General features: G+C 43.9%; 1 protein-coding gene across 3 annotated transcripts in view; it reads left to right on the forward strand.

Annotated features, from left to right (window-relative positions):
* The first annotated feature begins 1,468 nt into the window (after positions 1–1,468).
* Positions 1,469–17,263, forward strand: part of fnip2 (folliculin interacting protein 2) — a 28,126-nt gene continuing 12,331 nt past the window's right edge. The window contains exons 1-4 of one of the 3 annotated variants that reach the window (XM_036516795.1): positions 1,469–1,644; positions 12,971–13,094; positions 16,106–16,243; positions 17,083–17,183. In XM_036516795.1, the coding sequence (XP_036372688.1) occupies positions 1,562–1,644; positions 12,971–13,094; positions 16,106–16,243; positions 17,083–17,183 (446 nt within the window). In that variant the 5' untranslated portion in view covers positions 1,469–1,561. Of the gene's footprint in view, positions 1,645–12,184; positions 12,217–12,970; positions 13,095–16,105; positions 16,244–17,082; positions 17,184–17,263 lie in introns of those variants that run through there. The other 2 variants (XM_036516796.1, XM_036516797.1) reach the window with 2 other exon arrangements.

A 17,263-nucleotide genomic window follows, 5' to 3' on the forward strand; every position in this document is an offset into this window, starting at 1 on the left:
CCAGTTATTAGCTTGCAATATACACTACCTGACAAAAGTCATGGGACATGGGCAGTTATGAATAAAACATGTCTTTATTCCAAGAAAGAAACAACATTAGCCTGCTTTTTACATTAAATGTGTGCTTGTGTTTACTTCATTCCAAAGATGTTCTGTCGTGTTGAGGTCAAGTTTCTGTCCTGGCCACCTGCAATGTGATGATGTTATACTCATTTTACGACATGTAGTTACACCTATTTCCCTGAAATTAGATGGGGTGTCCGACAACGCTTGGTAGGATGCTGTAGTTCACTGCCCCCAAAAGAGGTCACAGCCCTTCTTACTTAAGTAAATATGTACATCTTAAGTAAATACCTTTATGCCACAGAAATGGTCATGCCGTACCATGCTAAAGGATGTCGGCTAAGCGTAACTGTTGTGTATCTGTGCTGTTTTGTGTTTGATTCTCTTTCTGTGGATAGTTCCTTAATAAAAATAGACTGTCTTTGGAATCTCAGGGGCTTGGTGAAGGAAGGATCTCATAACTCACAGGCATTTTCGCATACTGGTTATGCGTCCATACCCCAAATCAAGGCAGTTAACAAGCAGCATATGTTGTGTGCACATGTGTTTGTATTTTAGCCAAATACTATATGATTTATCTCCAATGAATAAATCTGTTATCAAAAATATATTTACCTTTATCCCGTTTAAAATAACTGTTGCTTTCTAGCCGTAAACAGACGTGTAACTGAGTGAGCAAATGGAGCAAAAAACAAAGCCCATAATGCCCGTAATGGGATGAAATTTTATACCCAGGAACTACCACTCAACCATAAAAATGTCGAGCACTCAAACGGCACATGAATGTGACACAATACATATGATATTTTTGATATAAATGTTCTCAACATATAGTGATCCTTCGCGCCCAATAAATAAACAAGAAAATAAATAAATAAATGCCAAGGCATTAAAACCGCATTTCATTCGGGTTTTAGCTTTTTGGGCATTGTGCTGTGGCTTTCTTTATAATATCAATATGACAAAGACAGAAATTGCATCGCGTTCTGTCTTTGTTCCTGAGATGCTGCGGTGAAATGATTTTATTATAAATTAGAGTCATTGATTTCAAAATGTTTAAAAATCAAACTGTAAAACATCTCGTAACATGAAAACATGAAGTAAAAAGGGGCAGGAATTCGTACATATTTATTTAAATAACGTCACAACTGCGGCGATTCATGAATCAGAGCACACCGCTCATATGATTCGCCTTTACGCAAGCACGGCATGCGCCGCTTTTTGTGTCCTTCCCACCACACACGTGTTGGAAGCATGCACACAGACATGATTCCAATGGCAGCTGCCTGTGCTTGGGTGTGTGTGCGCGTCCCTTCGCAACCAATAGAGAGCGTCCGAGTTTAATCTCTGTGTGTGTGTGGCTGAGGTTGCGCTCGCCATTGAATACTGTCATATGACTCTGATAACTGATCCATGGAGTTACTGAACTGCAACTCTCCACCATGGCCACGCAGAAGAACCAAACGGGGCGAGCTGGGTACCTTTGAAACGGTACATTATGGCTCCCACTCTCCTTCAGAGGCTTTTTAGTAAAAGGGCCAACGCGGCGTCTTCGCGGGATTATAAAGGGCCGGATCTATGGTAAGCATAATATGACTGAGACAGGTATCTTGCTAACGTTAGCTAGCTAGCAACAAAGCAGCGCCACAGTGGCACAGATGTGGTCCTCTCGGACAACGTTTCTTCTGCACAGTATTGTTTGATACCAAGCTAACTAGCAGGCAGCATTGCATTGCCACGAACGAAAAAACACTTGGTGATAACTTTAAATTGTTCTATCGGAATCGAATGCATTTATTTTCTGTGTTTGATTAGCAGACAGACAATGGACAGCAGTCAGCTGGTTTACAACCTAGCAAGCTAACGTGATTTGTGGATAGCAAGGCAGTTAGCTGGCTGGCTAACTTGCTCGTGGTAACGTGACTTCATTTTTTTTTCGTGCCTGCAATGATCGCATTCATGTGCAGCTAGATAGTGAAGCGTTTATTTTATTTAGTCACAAATTGTGCATGATTAATATTGTATAATACAGATTAGTGTGTAGATTGGATGGACAGAACTACCTAACATGCTGCTGCGAGAATCTTAAACCCGCTGGCGTGAGGCTGTTGTGTGAGGGCTGGACGTCAGAGGATAGCTGGTCATTCTCCGCTGCGTTATTCACTGCATTTCACGACTGGGCTGAACAGCCAGATCACCACTGTAATAATGCTCAGCGTGCATTTGGATTTTGTAGCTATTGTATGAAACTTAGAGTAAGGAGGCACTTTCTCTCAGTTGCCTGTGACAGTGATTCGTTCAGTTCTGACCTCATCATTTTTAGATGTTATAAATATTTAATGCAACCTTTGTTTTTTTCCCCATTCTTGCATTGTGTCCTTTTCGCAGTTATTTTGTAGTTAATTGCCACCTGTTAGATGTCAAAGCCTGCTTTACTAATAGAATGTTACATGTCAGGTAGACCACTGATTCTCAATCCTGCTGATGGGGGCCCCCTGCTCTGCACGTTTTCCATCTTTCCTTGCTCTACCTACCTGACTGAACTCATCAGTGGCACTTCTGATTAGCTGAGCACACCTGATTTAATCAAGAGCATGTTAATCACACTAATCAGGTGTGTTTGGAGCAAGGATGGATAGAAGATATGCAGGACAGGGGGGCTCCAGGAGTAAGACTGAGAAACACTGAGGTAGACTACATCTTATTTGCCAAAATCAGACTTGAGTTAAACAGCACAAACTTGCATTTCTTCCTCAAGTTGACATTTTTTAGGAAGCATCTCCTTGGCATATATTTTAATATACATACATATAGTCAACTGTGTACACAATTAACTACATCTGTCCGTAAACTGCTCACTCGTTTTGGTATTAAATTGCTATTGTAACATGATGTAGCCAAATGTTGAATAATTGTTAGTGCAGCCAATATTTGACTGTGAGCTGAGAGCTGTCTAAATGTCTGAGTGGACTTGTACCTGTATTAATCCTTTATCAATACAATAGAGTAATCAGACACACACACTCTCACACACATACACATATAACTGGTTAGGCAAGCAGATATTTAGAGTGTAAGGTAGTCACAATCAGGATGATTGCATGATGATAGGGAGGTGCAGATAAGGAATGTTATAGGTTAAGTCATACAGAAGTGATGCTTCCAATGAGCCAGCAGACAGAGAGAACATTGGCATACGTGTAGCAAGGCAGAAAAGATTAGCAGGTTGTCTGCAGAAAGGTTAAGATAACTTAAGTGGAGGTGGGTATTTAGACGAAACTGAAAGACATGGTTAAGTTTACATGTGCTTCAGTGATGTGTGGAAATTATTTATTGCACATATGACACAGGACCAAGGAGCTTGTTTGAGCAGAACCTGATCCTTTGACTTCTATGGTTTTGTCTGTGCAGAACCTTATAGAGTGGAAAGGTAAGGACTCTATACAGCATGTTTATGAGCTTTGCCCTGAAAAATGTGTTTGGAACTTGCTCTAATGACCATTCCTTTGAAGTGCGTATTATACCACCTAATAGTGTCACTTGAATGCAGTAGTCTTTCAGATCTTAGCTTCCAGAATTAAGCCTAAAATATGAAATACTGGTATTCAGATGAATTTAAAAGCGTCTCCATTTCGCTGAACTAGGTGCAGAGTCTACCCCAGGGTAAGCATTAAAAAGTGGAACAACCTGAAGAATCAACAAGAAGCTGGCATACTACATAGATTCCTAACCGCAGTCAAATTACTGTGGGATGGAGTAGATGATTAAATTAAATGTGTGTTAACTTCATTGTAAAAGACCGCTTGCCTGTGTAAGTTGTGAACTACTTGAGTGAACACCGTTACCCTGAGGCCCCCCCAGCATTTTAAGTGCATACGGAGAAGGAGGCTAATCATGCTAAATGTATTCAAATATCACAACTGCCAAATGTGGCACAGCCATTACTGTATAATGCAGTCAAGCACATCAACCTGGTGAGAATAAGGGATGTGTGGGACAGGCATTAATTTGCCTATATACCGTAGGTCACCATTCTCTCACTTAGAGTAGATGGCGGAGTGCTTTCATGTCATTTGGTGAGAGGAAAGGTTGGGCCAGTTGGCAGTTCTCTTGTATTTTCGTTCTGTTCAAAGGGTCCTAAGGACTGTTCCCTGATTCCCTGTTTGCCAGTATTTTACCCTGCTGTACAGTGCCCTCAATATTTATTTGTAACATGAATAATGAAGCAGTTAAAAAGAATGAATAAAATGATGTAACAGAAAAATGTATCTTGTGTATTTTTTATGAACTGTACAAAGTATATCATCAGTACATTTTACCATAAAAAAATGACCCAATATGTGCATTTTTTCCTTTATAATACGTTTCCTCCTGTTAAGTCAGGAGTATGTATACTTTTAGAGGGTGTGTGTGTGTGTGTGTGTGTGAGAGAGAGAACGAGAGAGAAAGAAAGAGAGAGAGAGAGAGAGAGAAAGAGACAGATCAACAGCAAGGGGTGTGTATGGATTGTGTTTACAGTAAAGGGTATGAGAAAGTGTGTAACCGTACGTAACAGTGCAAGTTGTGTAACTGTATATAATGCCCTCTCCCAGCTCACAGCACCCCTGTGGACATGCCGAGCAGAGGTCACAGCGAGGACAGAGGCATGTAGTATGTAGCTTTGTATAATAATACAGGGGTTGCAGCATTTGCTGAATAATCAGATTGACGATCAGACAAGTCTGAGAACAAGATGTTGTCACTGTTGTTTCCTCCATGTTTGTTTATGTGGTTTTAGGTGGAAATGTGTGAGGTGTAGGCTAATTTGCTCATATAGTGGGTGCATACACATGAGTAAAGTTATATTATTCAGCCAAAGATACAACTATAAGCCCTGACAGACTGATCATTGAAGGGGGGCATCTTTTAGAATATTTTACTAAGCAAGTGTAGCTACTCAATTAACCTTTTTTTTTGGGGGGGGGGGGACTTTTTTCTCTCTCTTCCCCATTAACTAACAGAACTAATGTAGTAGTATGATGCGTATGTGTGTGCTTGCTGCGCTCATCCAGCTGGTTAGCTTTGAATGGGAATGTCTCAGTTGAGTGGCTCAGTGTCATGCTTTTGCTTGTTTGTTTTTGATCACCCGTGCATTGCGCTGTAAATTGTGGCCACACTTGGCATCGTTGGGGATCCAACTGAACAGACTGGTGGCATGTTCTCACTGTAATCAGATGGTTTCCCACAAATGTTGATACTGGGCATGTGAGTCAACAGATTGGTAATCCACAGTACAGTAAAATCGCTCAATAATGATGTGTCAGTTAGGTGGAGATGTAGGTATGTTATTTTCAGTTTTTTCCAGTCAACAAAGTTCACAGGAACAAATGTATGCATTGAGAAATAAACCCATAAAACTTTGAGGGGTTACTTTTTTGCAGTTGGAAAAAAATACATTAGTTGAAAGTCTGCACCTCTTGTTCTTTTTTAGTCATCACTGCAGGGCATTAGTAGAGGCATTTGGTGTGCTTTTGATGTGCGGTTAGCTTTCAATAATATATTGATCACAGTGAAACAATGAGGCAATTACAGCATCATTGACATCCTGTTGCACAACTGAGACAGAGAATGCTTTTAGTGTGATCAAACATGCAATTTTAAGTGAAGCATATATTTGCTACATTCATTCGCTTTTATTTTGGTATGTTACAGGTCAAACTACAACTGATCAATAATTCGTCCTATTGTAGCATGTGACTTGGCATTATTTTTATAAATATGAGAACTGTTTTTTGGATCCAGTTAATATACGGATAGGCTAACATTTCCTTTCAAGAGTAGGAGAGTTGAAATATGTTTACTTCTTGACTGGTGTAGCACTTAATGCTAGTATGCAGTGCAAGACTCATTGAAAGGCAGATGTAGTTAGTGACAGCAAATTCCCCATTTACACTTTTATGGTAAAATGTTTCAACAGCTACTAAGACTCACAAACCTGCTGATTCACAGCATTCTTAATGAAAGTACTATGATGTAAAACAGATTTTTATTAGAAATAATATGGCTACCGTAAGACAATGAAATTGCAGATTTAGTAAATTTGCATTCAATTTAATAACCAAATGAACCGATTACTGGTCTGTAGTACATAACTTAAGAGTCCACTCATCTTAGTTGTAATTATTCTGTTTGGGTGTATTTTGGTTGGTTGTAATTAATTGCCATAGAAGCATGGTGTACCACAGTGTAACACGCGACTTTCAAACATGGGAGTGCAGGTTCTAGTCCTATCTAGTGACAAATTTCGCATAATGGATGTGGTTTATTAAATAATGCACATGTTGGATATTGAACCGGTTGCATTAAATGGCTCAGCAGTTGCATGTAGTTGAATGAATTTGCCTCACAGTGGAGAGTGGCTGTGCTTTGCACATGCAGGGAGACGTTGGCTTTGGTCTTTCCTCTACTGGGGCCAGTGGTTTGTCTGCATGGTTCAGTTGCAGTTGGGGATGTCTTGAGATAGTGGTTTTGAGGTAAGCCGGATTTACTTTGCAAATCTTGTTTCGGGCTGCCATTTCAGCCGTTTCATCAGAACATTTGATAAAGCTTCGATGCTTCTTTCTTGATCATGCAAGGGACGCCGTGCTCAAGTGTTTTTAGCGGTTGAATGCAGCACCATGGTGTCTCCCCCGAGGACTTTAAGTACTAGCATCTTCAGTCATGGTAGAAAGCTTGTAAAACTGTAGGCTCTCATTAAAGTGCATTGTCTGTCCTCTGATGGCACCAGCTTGTGGAAGTACATGTTTATCTAAATGGAGTCTGAATGAAGTAGAGTTTATCTGAATCAGTCTTCTGTTTGCTGACTTTATTTCATTAGCACATTTCAAGCACCAGGGCAGGCTTTCTGATGCTAAAGAACTTGTTCTGTTTCGAATACCTGAATACTCAATTAATTGTGCCCACACCCAAAAGATATCAGAAGGAACAGCTAACTGGATTGTCTTCAAACCGGTATCTGTGCAGAACCAGTGTTGGTATGAAAGCCCCTCGGGCTGTGTTGAGCTGCAGGATCAGTGCAGGAGTTGCGTATCATCTGCCTGTCAGAGTATCTGTGCTGTGATTCATTGTGGCTGAGTGTCACATGCTTTGCAAGGGGGGAAGAAAGTCAATTGGAGTGAAGCAGGCGTCTGTGCTGAAAAACCTGACTCACTGCATTGTGACTCTTTGTTGTGGTCGGGATGGTAACGGGCAGCTTCTCTCTCTCTCTCTCTTTCTCTCTTTCTCTCTCTCTCTCTCTCTCTCTCTCTTTTTCTCTGCCTCCCGCCTGCTGGAAACCATGAATGCAGGGGACACTCTGATGTGCTGCAAACATATAGTGTATACAGCAAACTGTTTGAGAATTCAGTCTTTGCAGTTATTTACATGTTCAAGAGAAAAGGAAATGCCCCTGACTACTGTCAGAAAATGGTCTGCTGGTGTAGGTGTGGACTTATTTTTAAAGGACACACATCACCCAAGTTTTCTTTTTGCCATTTAGGCCTTCTTGTTAGACAGTGCATTGTTGGCCATTGAAACCTCAAGAACAAGTAGAAGTTCTTCTGCAGTTGTCACCATCTGAAGTAAATTTAGAAACTAATTAGGTTTGAATTGAAATACACTCAGTGACATTTCCTTTCCAGTACGGTGTAGACTTTCTCCGCGTAGCATGCGCTGTGCGGTTGCTAAGGTCGGCGGTTTGCCGGCAGAAACAAGGAGCAAATGCCGAGAAGCGCTCCGCTGCCTTTCCCTCGGCGACCTGCCGCGCGCACACCGGGCTCCACTTCCACCACAGATTCAGCGCAGTCACAATCACATGTACCTGCGATCCGGAGCCGTCCTGCACCCCGTGAGAGTGACACACTCTGTGATTGCACAAATAAACTGTAATCCAAAGGGTTCAGGGCCCTGTGGTTAGTCATTACCGTTAGTTTCCCTTTATCTGGTGCACATGGCAGTGAATGATTATGCATCAGCTCTAAAACGCTGGAGATTTGCCAGAGCAGTTGTATAACATTTAATGTCCATTGATCATGTTTCCCTCGCGCTCGTGGTGTGGATTACCTGAGTCAGCTGGGAGGCGGTGGAGTGTGTTTTTAGCCCTGTTTGCTAAGTGCCACCCTGGGTCTGTTTGTGTTAAAGAAAGCCCTGTAGGGAGGACCAAGCAATCACAGTGATTTTGCAGAGGCACACAAATGGTCCAAATGTGGCTGCGATCAAAGTCAATAAAAACTCATTCTTTCCCTGGACTTCAGTGGAGGGACTGATTTTTTTCACTCTGATTTTGTCAGAACAAATGTGGAATTTGCTTTTTAAAAAGGCATTTTTAAAAAATTGTCCTGCCTCTGAAAATTGGATTATGTAGCCGCTCGGTTCGGATGGGTTGGGGGGTTGTTTTTTTGGGCGGATTTGCATTCCCTAAATGCTGCCGATGTCTGCAGAAGGTGACTGACTCGTGTCATATGATGGTGCTCACATGGTCACATGATATTTGTTGAGCGTGAGGCATTGTGTCAGACGTTTGACCGGCAGTGTTTTTTTTTTTTTTTCCCCTGTCAGGGCAGGTTTAAATTTAAATCGCCCTTGCTTCCCTGTTCCTGCTGAGGTGAGCCCATCTGCGCTCCATGTGATCACCTTTTACATAGATGAGGAGCTGGATCTGAAGCGGGGAGCTTTTCGGTTTTCGGCGCGACCCCCTCTGCTCTCTCTCCCTGTTTACGCGCAGTGCCGTGCCCCGCGGTGTGCCAGTCATTTTTCTCACCGCGCTGTGGCATACCTTGGCATGCCAGTCACAGACAGGCACCTGACACCGGCGGATGGTTGCCAAAGCGAGAGCCTGTTTATGGAAGTTGCGCTTTTCTGCTGAAGATCACGAAAAAAGTGGAATCGGAGCAGCGTGCAGCTGCGCAACGCGTTGAGAAAGGATTGGCCGAGGAAGGAAGAGGGGGAAACGTGTGTGGAAAGTTTTTCTGACAGCGAGGGTTTATTTATTTCCTTGTCAATGGGGAGCGTGTTTTTGTATGGAGGCAGCCGTCCCTCCCCCTAGGGTCACGCTGGAGAGAGACACGATCTCCTATATGCCCCGAGTCTACTATGAAGATAAAGAGGAGTCGAAAATCAAGTTTGTCACCTGCTTTTTCCCAGGCAGTGCCTCTCTTTGACAGGTAATCATTTCAGTCATCAAAGGAATATTGTTATGTGTGTAGCTGTGTGTGTAGCTATTTATTTTCGCTTATCAGGCATTCTTATCCAGAAGCATGTGACTCCATGTGATCTAGACACTCTTGTTTTGCCCCATCAGAAACATTTGTTTTCAGGGTCATTGCTGACAGAAAATGGTGTTTTTGGTATTTAATATTGCCATAAAGTGCAGGTGTTTGGAACCTTATTGTTTTAGTTTGTTGTTTTTGTTCTTCCAGTTTTTTATGAATGGCCATAGCTATTATGATAGATTGAGTATGATGAAACTTGATACAGGTGTAGCACGCTGTTGGATGGATGATCAGCGTAAATTTGGTACTCGTTGGTCTTGTGGTATAACCACCATACTGGATAATGTGGTGATTTTTTTTTTACAATTTCTTCAAAAATGTCTCACATTTATTGAAGTAGGGTCATGAAACTTTGTACAAATGTCAACCAAGGAGCACTTTTACAGTGTCAGCATATGAAATCTTCCATATTGAAAATTCTGCTGTAGTCTTATTTTTAAAATGGTATGGCATCTCTTCCTAGATCATACTTCTCATTGACCTGCAGTTTTTACAGATTTGTTTTTGTGATATTGCTGATTAAACCTGTTCACACCTTGTGTCTGCATTGAGTAAAATGGCAGCCATAGGACTGTCAGTTTATGGTGTTTCTGCAAGTTGCAAATTGCAGAAACACAGTTTTGTTATGCAATTTGCAAATTGCAGGAACACACTTTTGTTGTGACATTTAGTACATGGCGCAGGCCTTCCACCTTACAAAACTGAGTCATAAACATAATATAACATAATCAATATAATGTCCTATGTTAAAGTATGGCAATGCAGGCCAATGCAATGTCCAGTCATCTCAAATTGAAAAATCGAAAATGATTTGGATACAACCGTTAAATTCAGTAATACCTTGCAGACTTCTAGTCGTTTGTGAGTGATCGAATATGTGTCTGTCACATGGGGGCAGTTCCCTTATGATGCCTAGTCTCATCATCGCTGCTTTCAGCTACATTTGGTATGATTATTTGGCATTTGTATCATTGAGAAATGTTTTGTTTATGGAGCAAAAATGAGATTTTAAAGGATTATAAAGCAGGCTTTGATGTGCTGCCATTACTCCTGGTTTGTTTTCTACGACAAAGGGCTAACAGTAATAATACAAACAGGAATAATGAACTTACTGTTTGTATGTCATGCCTGGTATTGTAAAAAATTAATGTTACAAAGCTACCTGCATTTAGTTTGAAGACTGAAATGACTTTCTATTGCCTGTGTGTATTTCTTGCTCATATTCTTATTGATAATCCCGTTAGGTGTAGATTCTCTGGCTTTGCGGTGAGGAGGACATTAGAATCAAACCACGTTTGAATCAAACCGGTATCATCATCTGCATTTGTGGACAAGTCTGCTGTCAGTGTCTGTTACGCTTGAGTGGAATCCAAAGAGCCTCCATAGAGCCGAGCCACCATGAACACCAAGTATCTGGTCATCGAAGTAGGTGAAAAGTCACAGGCAAATGTACCCGTGTAGGATTGCATTTCCCTGCAATCGGTTGCGTGTTCCTCTATGCTGATGCACCTCATATTGAGCATAACAAAATATTTTATCGGGAAAATCAATAAAATCAATAATAAAAAAAACAGGCAAACAAAAACCCTAAGAAACAGGAGGTCGAGTTTTGATTTTTGAATGATGATTATTAGCAGGGTAATGATGATAATAACAGGGTGCCATTTTGTCAAAAGGCCTGCGTTTGTTTATTTAAGTATTTTGTGAAGTGACATTCTTTGTAAACCTGAGTGCTTTTGCTCTGGGGCCCCTCGGATGGGGGTGTGGCCTCACGCGGCAGGAAGTCAAGGTCGCCCCAGCATCCACAGAATGGCAGCGGGGTCTGCAGGGGGTGGGGCTGCGAAACGTCACCCCCTCCATTGGGACTTGCTGAGCAAAGGAATTTTACATTCTCTAAGATCAATAAAAAAATGCCACATAAGTTGAGCTTGGGAGCAGCTGTACCCTTGTGTATCCTGGCCTCTGTCTCTGAGATGCACTTTTTTGTAACGACAAACCCGCCGCTCCCCTTTGAGGGGAAAAATCTAGGGGAGGGGAAACTTTGTTTTGTTTTGCTTATCATTAAAAAAAAAAAAAGCAGTCGTGTGACGGCAACAGGGAAGCGCGGGGTCTCAGAGGAGCTGGTGACCCTGGCCATGAGCAGCCTCTTTGATTCTCTGGTGGCATGTACCACCAGCTCATGGGCACTGGCAGGGGCAACGTGCCAGCCAGCAGATTCTTAGTGTCAGGAGCATAAAGGACGGGTTGTCAGGCTCGCAGAAAGCAGGCGCTGTGCTCCCCGTAGCATTGTTTCTTGTTACTGGTGGCGCGCAGCTGGGCGGCAGTGGCTCAGTCGGGGTTCTGCGTGGACTGCTGGGGACAGAGGCTGCGGGAAGGGAGCGAGGGCTCTCCCGGGGATTTTGGGATTTTCTTTTCCTCCCCCCGCGGGATGAGGGGAGAGCGCACCTGAGCTGCGGTGTGTGCCGGAGACATGCAGGGGCCAGAGGGCCGGGGAAGGGTCGCCCCAAGCCTCTGAGCCGAATTCGGAGCCTTATCTCGGGGGGAAATGGCCTGAGCCGAGCCGTTTCCGCCGCCCCCTTCTTGGCCCGGCGAGGCCCCCCGCCGCAGATCCGCGTTGGAAACACCGCTACCACACCACGCGCTCACACACACACACACACACACACACACTGAGCGCACACAATGCAGTGCAGAGGTGCAGCCCCGGCCGCGGTAGCCAGCTCCACCAGGTCATCTGACAGTCTTGTGCTTTAGGATGGGCTCCGCTTTGGGATAATTCTCAGTACGGCGCCGCCGTGAAGGGAGCGTTGCAGGGAGCGTTTCCCCCCTCTGAGGGGAGGGTCACCTGGAGCAGGATGGAGAGCAGGTACGGTAAACAGTCCCAGGAGGGGACGAATTCCACAGGTGTAGCAGCCTGACTGCATCTCCTTCTGTTCTCTTTACCCAGAGACTTGAGCTACAGCGTGCTGTGGACATACATGTCAGCGTATTGTAGTCGTAGCGTAGCGTAGCATAGCTTATTGGCTGCAGTTCATGTTTCGTGTCTTTTGTTTTTCATGGTATGAAGTTGAAATGTAAACGTGTTAATGTGTGCTTGACGTTGGCTGGGGAACATACCAACCTAGTAACATAGCATGAGATAAATACTTGAGGCATTTAGACTGTAAGTCCTTTGGTCAGCATATTTCTAGTGCTTAAAGAAAACGGTTTCCAAAATAAATTTGTTGGCCTAGCATGTAATGTATATGTAGCTTGCGTTCTGTTGTGGTTCCATTGTGGTTTGTCCTATAGAGTAGGATATGTTGCAATGTTTGATACAATGTTTTTGATTTTTTTGTTTTTGTCTGTTATGCTGAGTCCTGGTGACCAGCTAGCACTGTTCATTATCAGTTATAATGGTGGCAATGTTGACATTGGAATAAACTGGATTTGTCCAGCAGCGTGCAGCTTGCTACCGATGTTCCACGCAGCTGTTTGAGTTGATGCTGCTGTTATGGAGGTGCAGAGGCTATTGCATTGTGTCCCTAAGTGTGGTCATTTATCTGCTGCTTGCAGTGACACTCGGTGTGCCTTAACCGTGATGTTTTCCCTCCCCCTCCCTTCCCTCGAAACCTCTCCAGCTGGGCGTCATCTGAGTTGGACCTGAACCAGATCCGCCTGATCGTCTACCAGGACTGCGAGCGCAGGGGGCGGCAGGTTCTGTTCGACTCCAAAGCCATCCGGAAGATTGACACGTCTGACCCGGTACGGTAAACTGAACATCAGTACACGTTAACAATGGCTGTGAATGTTTAGGACAGGAAGTGTATGGCAGAATGGACCAGCACATCCTCTCATACTGAAAAGAACGTCTGATGGTCTGAGTAATGCGATGCATCGAGGTGTGTGTCTGTACAAGTATCTGACTGCCGTGCGATGAGATGTAGTTATTCATTACATCCCGTTAGCTGTCATATTTGGTGCATCGTAAAAGTGCCTTACCAGTGTCGTACAGAGAGGGCTGTTAGAATGAGGTTTAACAGAATTGCGCATGTTTTCCGTAAAGTGGAACGTGATTTGACACGTGATGGTGTGCTATGGCGGCTGGGTCAGTGTGTTGTGGTGGTTGCAGGTTTCTTTACCATGTAAACATTGCAAAGAGGTGGCCCCCCCACTGTGCTGTATTGGTTAATAACAGTGAAAAAAGATTCTACTTGTATTTTGTCTTTCTTTTTCTGACAGTCAGGGACATATTTAAGTGTGTTTTACTCTTTCACGTTGTATTCATCACTGTATCTGGTCCTCAGTCAGGGCATGATAGGATGTGGGTGATTTTGACATTAGCATTGTCTTCAATGAAATCACGCCTAGGATGTTTGTGTGACAAAGGGAAACCCAGGTAAAGTGTCTGGCTGTACCATGCATTCTTAAATTAGCCTTGTGTTTTGTATTCCATATGTCCAACTAAACGCTTCCCCAGGTTCAGTGTCAAATACTCACTGACCTTTTCCATAGAACTGCAAAAGATAGTCACATTCCAGTGAGGCCCTGCATGTTAAAGTGTCACTGTGGGGGAGTGTAGTGGGAGATACTACCTGAGAACAGTCTCTGGTACCATGTGAGAGAGTCTTTACCATTTGCAGGGCAGAGGCCACAGTGATCCAGGAACTGTCCCGGCTGTGCCTCTCTGATGAATGGCATCCTAATCAAAAGCGTATGACTCCTGGAGTGGTGCAATTCATAATGCTGTATTAAGTGCTGAAAGTATTTATTTGTGTTGTGATAAAGGACTGCTTGAATGAAGCAGTCATGTACATGAAAGTGCTCTCCATCCTGTTGAACTGCAAAATGCATCACATGCTCCGTAATCCAAAGTGGGTGAAGGATCTCATGACAGGTCTGACTGATCAGCTGCTGGTGTGTGTGTGGCCTAAATAGGTCAGGGAGTTAACACCCACATGTTCGGACTGTCCAGGCCATTGGCTCTCCCCCACGCTGGGAGCTACCAGTCCTGGAGGGCTAATAAGGGGTGGGGGGTGGGGGGATGGGGGGTGAAGGGGAGGGGCTTCAGGAGTGCAGAGCTAGAAGTTGCTGATGCGTGCAGTGTGGTCAAAATCTCAGGTCGCTCCCCCCAGCCTTGCCCTTAGATGATGAGCGGATGGTAACATAGTAACATAGATATTTGAATGCTGCTTCCGATTATTATTATTATTATTAATAATAATAATAATAATAATAATAATAATATTAAAATTTCATTTGCTGTAGTTTCAGGTTGGTTAGATTTTTTTTTTCTTAACTGCAATCCTGAATTTTCCTCTGCATATCCATTATAGCGCGTACCGATGGCAATTCAGGCCATTTTGTGCTTGATTTCAGTTTTTAATAAAACAACAAGTGGTAATGCTCTGAAATCCCCACAAATGAGAAATGGAGAAGGAAAAGAAAGGCAGTCCTTCGAATGCAAGTGACGGGGAATGTCACGGCCGCTCGAGATGCCTCATAGACTCGCGGCTCTGTAAGGACCTCAGCGATGGAAATGCACAGTTGTTCCGCGCAGTAAAGCATTTCGCAGCTCTCAGATCCTCGCCCAGCACCCGCTCCGCATCACGAGACACGCACAGGCTAATTTTGGCTGTGTCACATAACACTCCGGTCTTACGAGGTTAAATAACCTTCCACCCGGAGCGCAAGGTAAACTCAAAGTCTACAGCTACAGTAGGTCAGTATTTCTTTCCTCCTTTGTTTCAGCGCGGCAGTCACTGAATTGCCACGTGCTAGCTAATCCTGTTAAATAGTCCTGCTGGGTAGGGTCTGAATGGGAAAGTATCTTTTTTTTTTTTTTTTTCTTCAAATGTAAGTTATTTATTTTTTAAAGATTGTGAGGAGACAGTTTCCTCAATAGCAGAATGTGTCCCCTTCTTCCCCGAATGAGCTGGGTCTGTTCCTGCCGTAGTCCTCTTTGCTCTCTGTACAGAAGCCTGGCAGGGACAATGGTGCCAACAGCGCAGTCCGCTCCAACACTGCACGTACTTTATGGCCGCAGTCCTCTAGTCAATAAGTTGACAGGAGCACATGACTGTGATTGTTGCCACGTTTATTATGCACTAAAGATAGTCACGCTGGCCATAGATAAACAACCATTAGATTGAAGAAGAAAAAAAGAAAAAAAAAAAAAAACACATGCCCAGGAAGTGTGTGTGCTGGTTGGGGGGGGGCGTCTAAGCCAGTCATTGATACACTGTGTTGTGTATCAGTGAATTTCTCCCTCTGTCCCTTTCAGACCGGTTCCCGCTTTAATGCTGACTGCGGGCATTGAGGCCGTTTATAAATAAACGTGGGAAAGGGGAAACGTGGAGAGTAAGGGAACCGTGTCCACTTTCCTGCAGTTGGGTTTCAGTTGTACTGTCTGCTTATGATTATAAAAAAGTTGTTCCTTTTTTTTTTTTTTTTAAAAATCCCCCTCCTTACATGTTCATTTAAAAGTCTCTGCTGAATGCAGTTTTTACAGCCTTATATGTACTGCTCATCTCTGGAAGGCACTGTTTTAATTTTGAATTGAAATGTATGAAGGGTTATCACGGGACCTGTCATACTGTCAGCAGCTGTTTCCTGGCAGCGTTTGTGCTGGGAGACTCATTGCCCCGGGCCGAGAGCGTAATATTGACCTCAGAGCGTAATTATGCGCAGATTAGACCCGAATCCAGCACACAAATAAAAGGTGGCGGTAAGTAGCTGCGGAGCTTTTAACACGTGCCCCATTTGCTCCGCTCCAGAAGAATGGCGATGAGGCACAGGCGAAAACACAGGGCAGGTGCTACCAGGGAAACAGGAGCGGGGCCTGCACCATTAACGCCCCGAACGTCAGCGCACCTGGCGCGCCCGGCGACAGAGAGGCACTGCCTAGCTACCAGGTGAGTGCCTGCCTTTCCCGGCTGCTTACGTGCCGTCTCTCAGGAGGGCTCGCACCTGACCCACCCCCCCCCGTCTGTATCTCATTAACCCGCGCCTGCAGGTGTGGGTGCAGGCATGTTTGCATGTGGATGACAGCTGCTGTTTTGCTTAATCCAACAGGCTGATGGAATATCAAAAGGGATCTCCCCTGAAGGGACCTCTCCGTATGATATGTGTTATCTGTAAAAAAAAAAAAAAAAGTGTTTTCATGCCTCAATTCCAAGTATTCCAGCCACTCTGAGTTTTTCTCAATGTGGGAGGCTTCAGTGCTTGCTTTTTCTGAAGTTAGTGTTGCTTAGCTGTTGTGTGAGGGCTTCCATATCTAAATGTCTTCTGATTGGCTCGTGTTGAGCAGTTGCTTCTGAGTCATTACATGCACAGTGGCAGTGAAGACATTTACATTGTTTTTGGCGGGTTTAATCCAGTGAGTGGAGTCTACCTCTGCACTACCCACACACTGTGTTGTCCTCAGGTTTGCACTGAGCTTCATTTAGCACAGCCTAAGCTTGAATAACAGGGAATATGTGCTGGGAAATAAGTCATCTTTGTGGAGGGACGGTGGGAAGAAGTGTCAATGAGAAGGTTGAAATAACAAAAAAGTCTTCACTTGCTGCCACGGTGCCATAGTAAGAGCTTCAGTCTGAACTTAAGGGATGATTACATCAGAGACACAAAAGAGCAAACGCTAACTGTTCCACAGACCGGGACCGACAGCACAAGAATGAGTTGTTTTGGTTTAGCTCTCCTTTAAAACGCATTTAAAAGCCTGGCGTTTCATCTTTCAATGTTGTGATTGCAGTACACAAGGCCAGCGTCGGATGTCAACATGCTGGGCGAGATGATGTTTGGCTCGGTTGCCATGAGCTACAAAGGGTCTACACTAAAGATACACTACATACGGTAAGGCGGCCGCCATGCCGAGGCTGTGATTTATGGCTTGCGGCAGTTCCATTTTCTAACAGACCGCGTGCCCTCTCCTT

This window comes from Megalops cyprinoides, chromosome 22 (genome assembly GCF_013368585.1).
Source record: "Megalops cyprinoides isolate fMegCyp1 chromosome 22, fMegCyp1.pri, whole genome shotgun sequence".
Lineage (NCBI taxonomy): Eukaryota > Metazoa > Chordata > Actinopteri > Elopiformes > Megalopidae > Megalops > Megalops cyprinoides.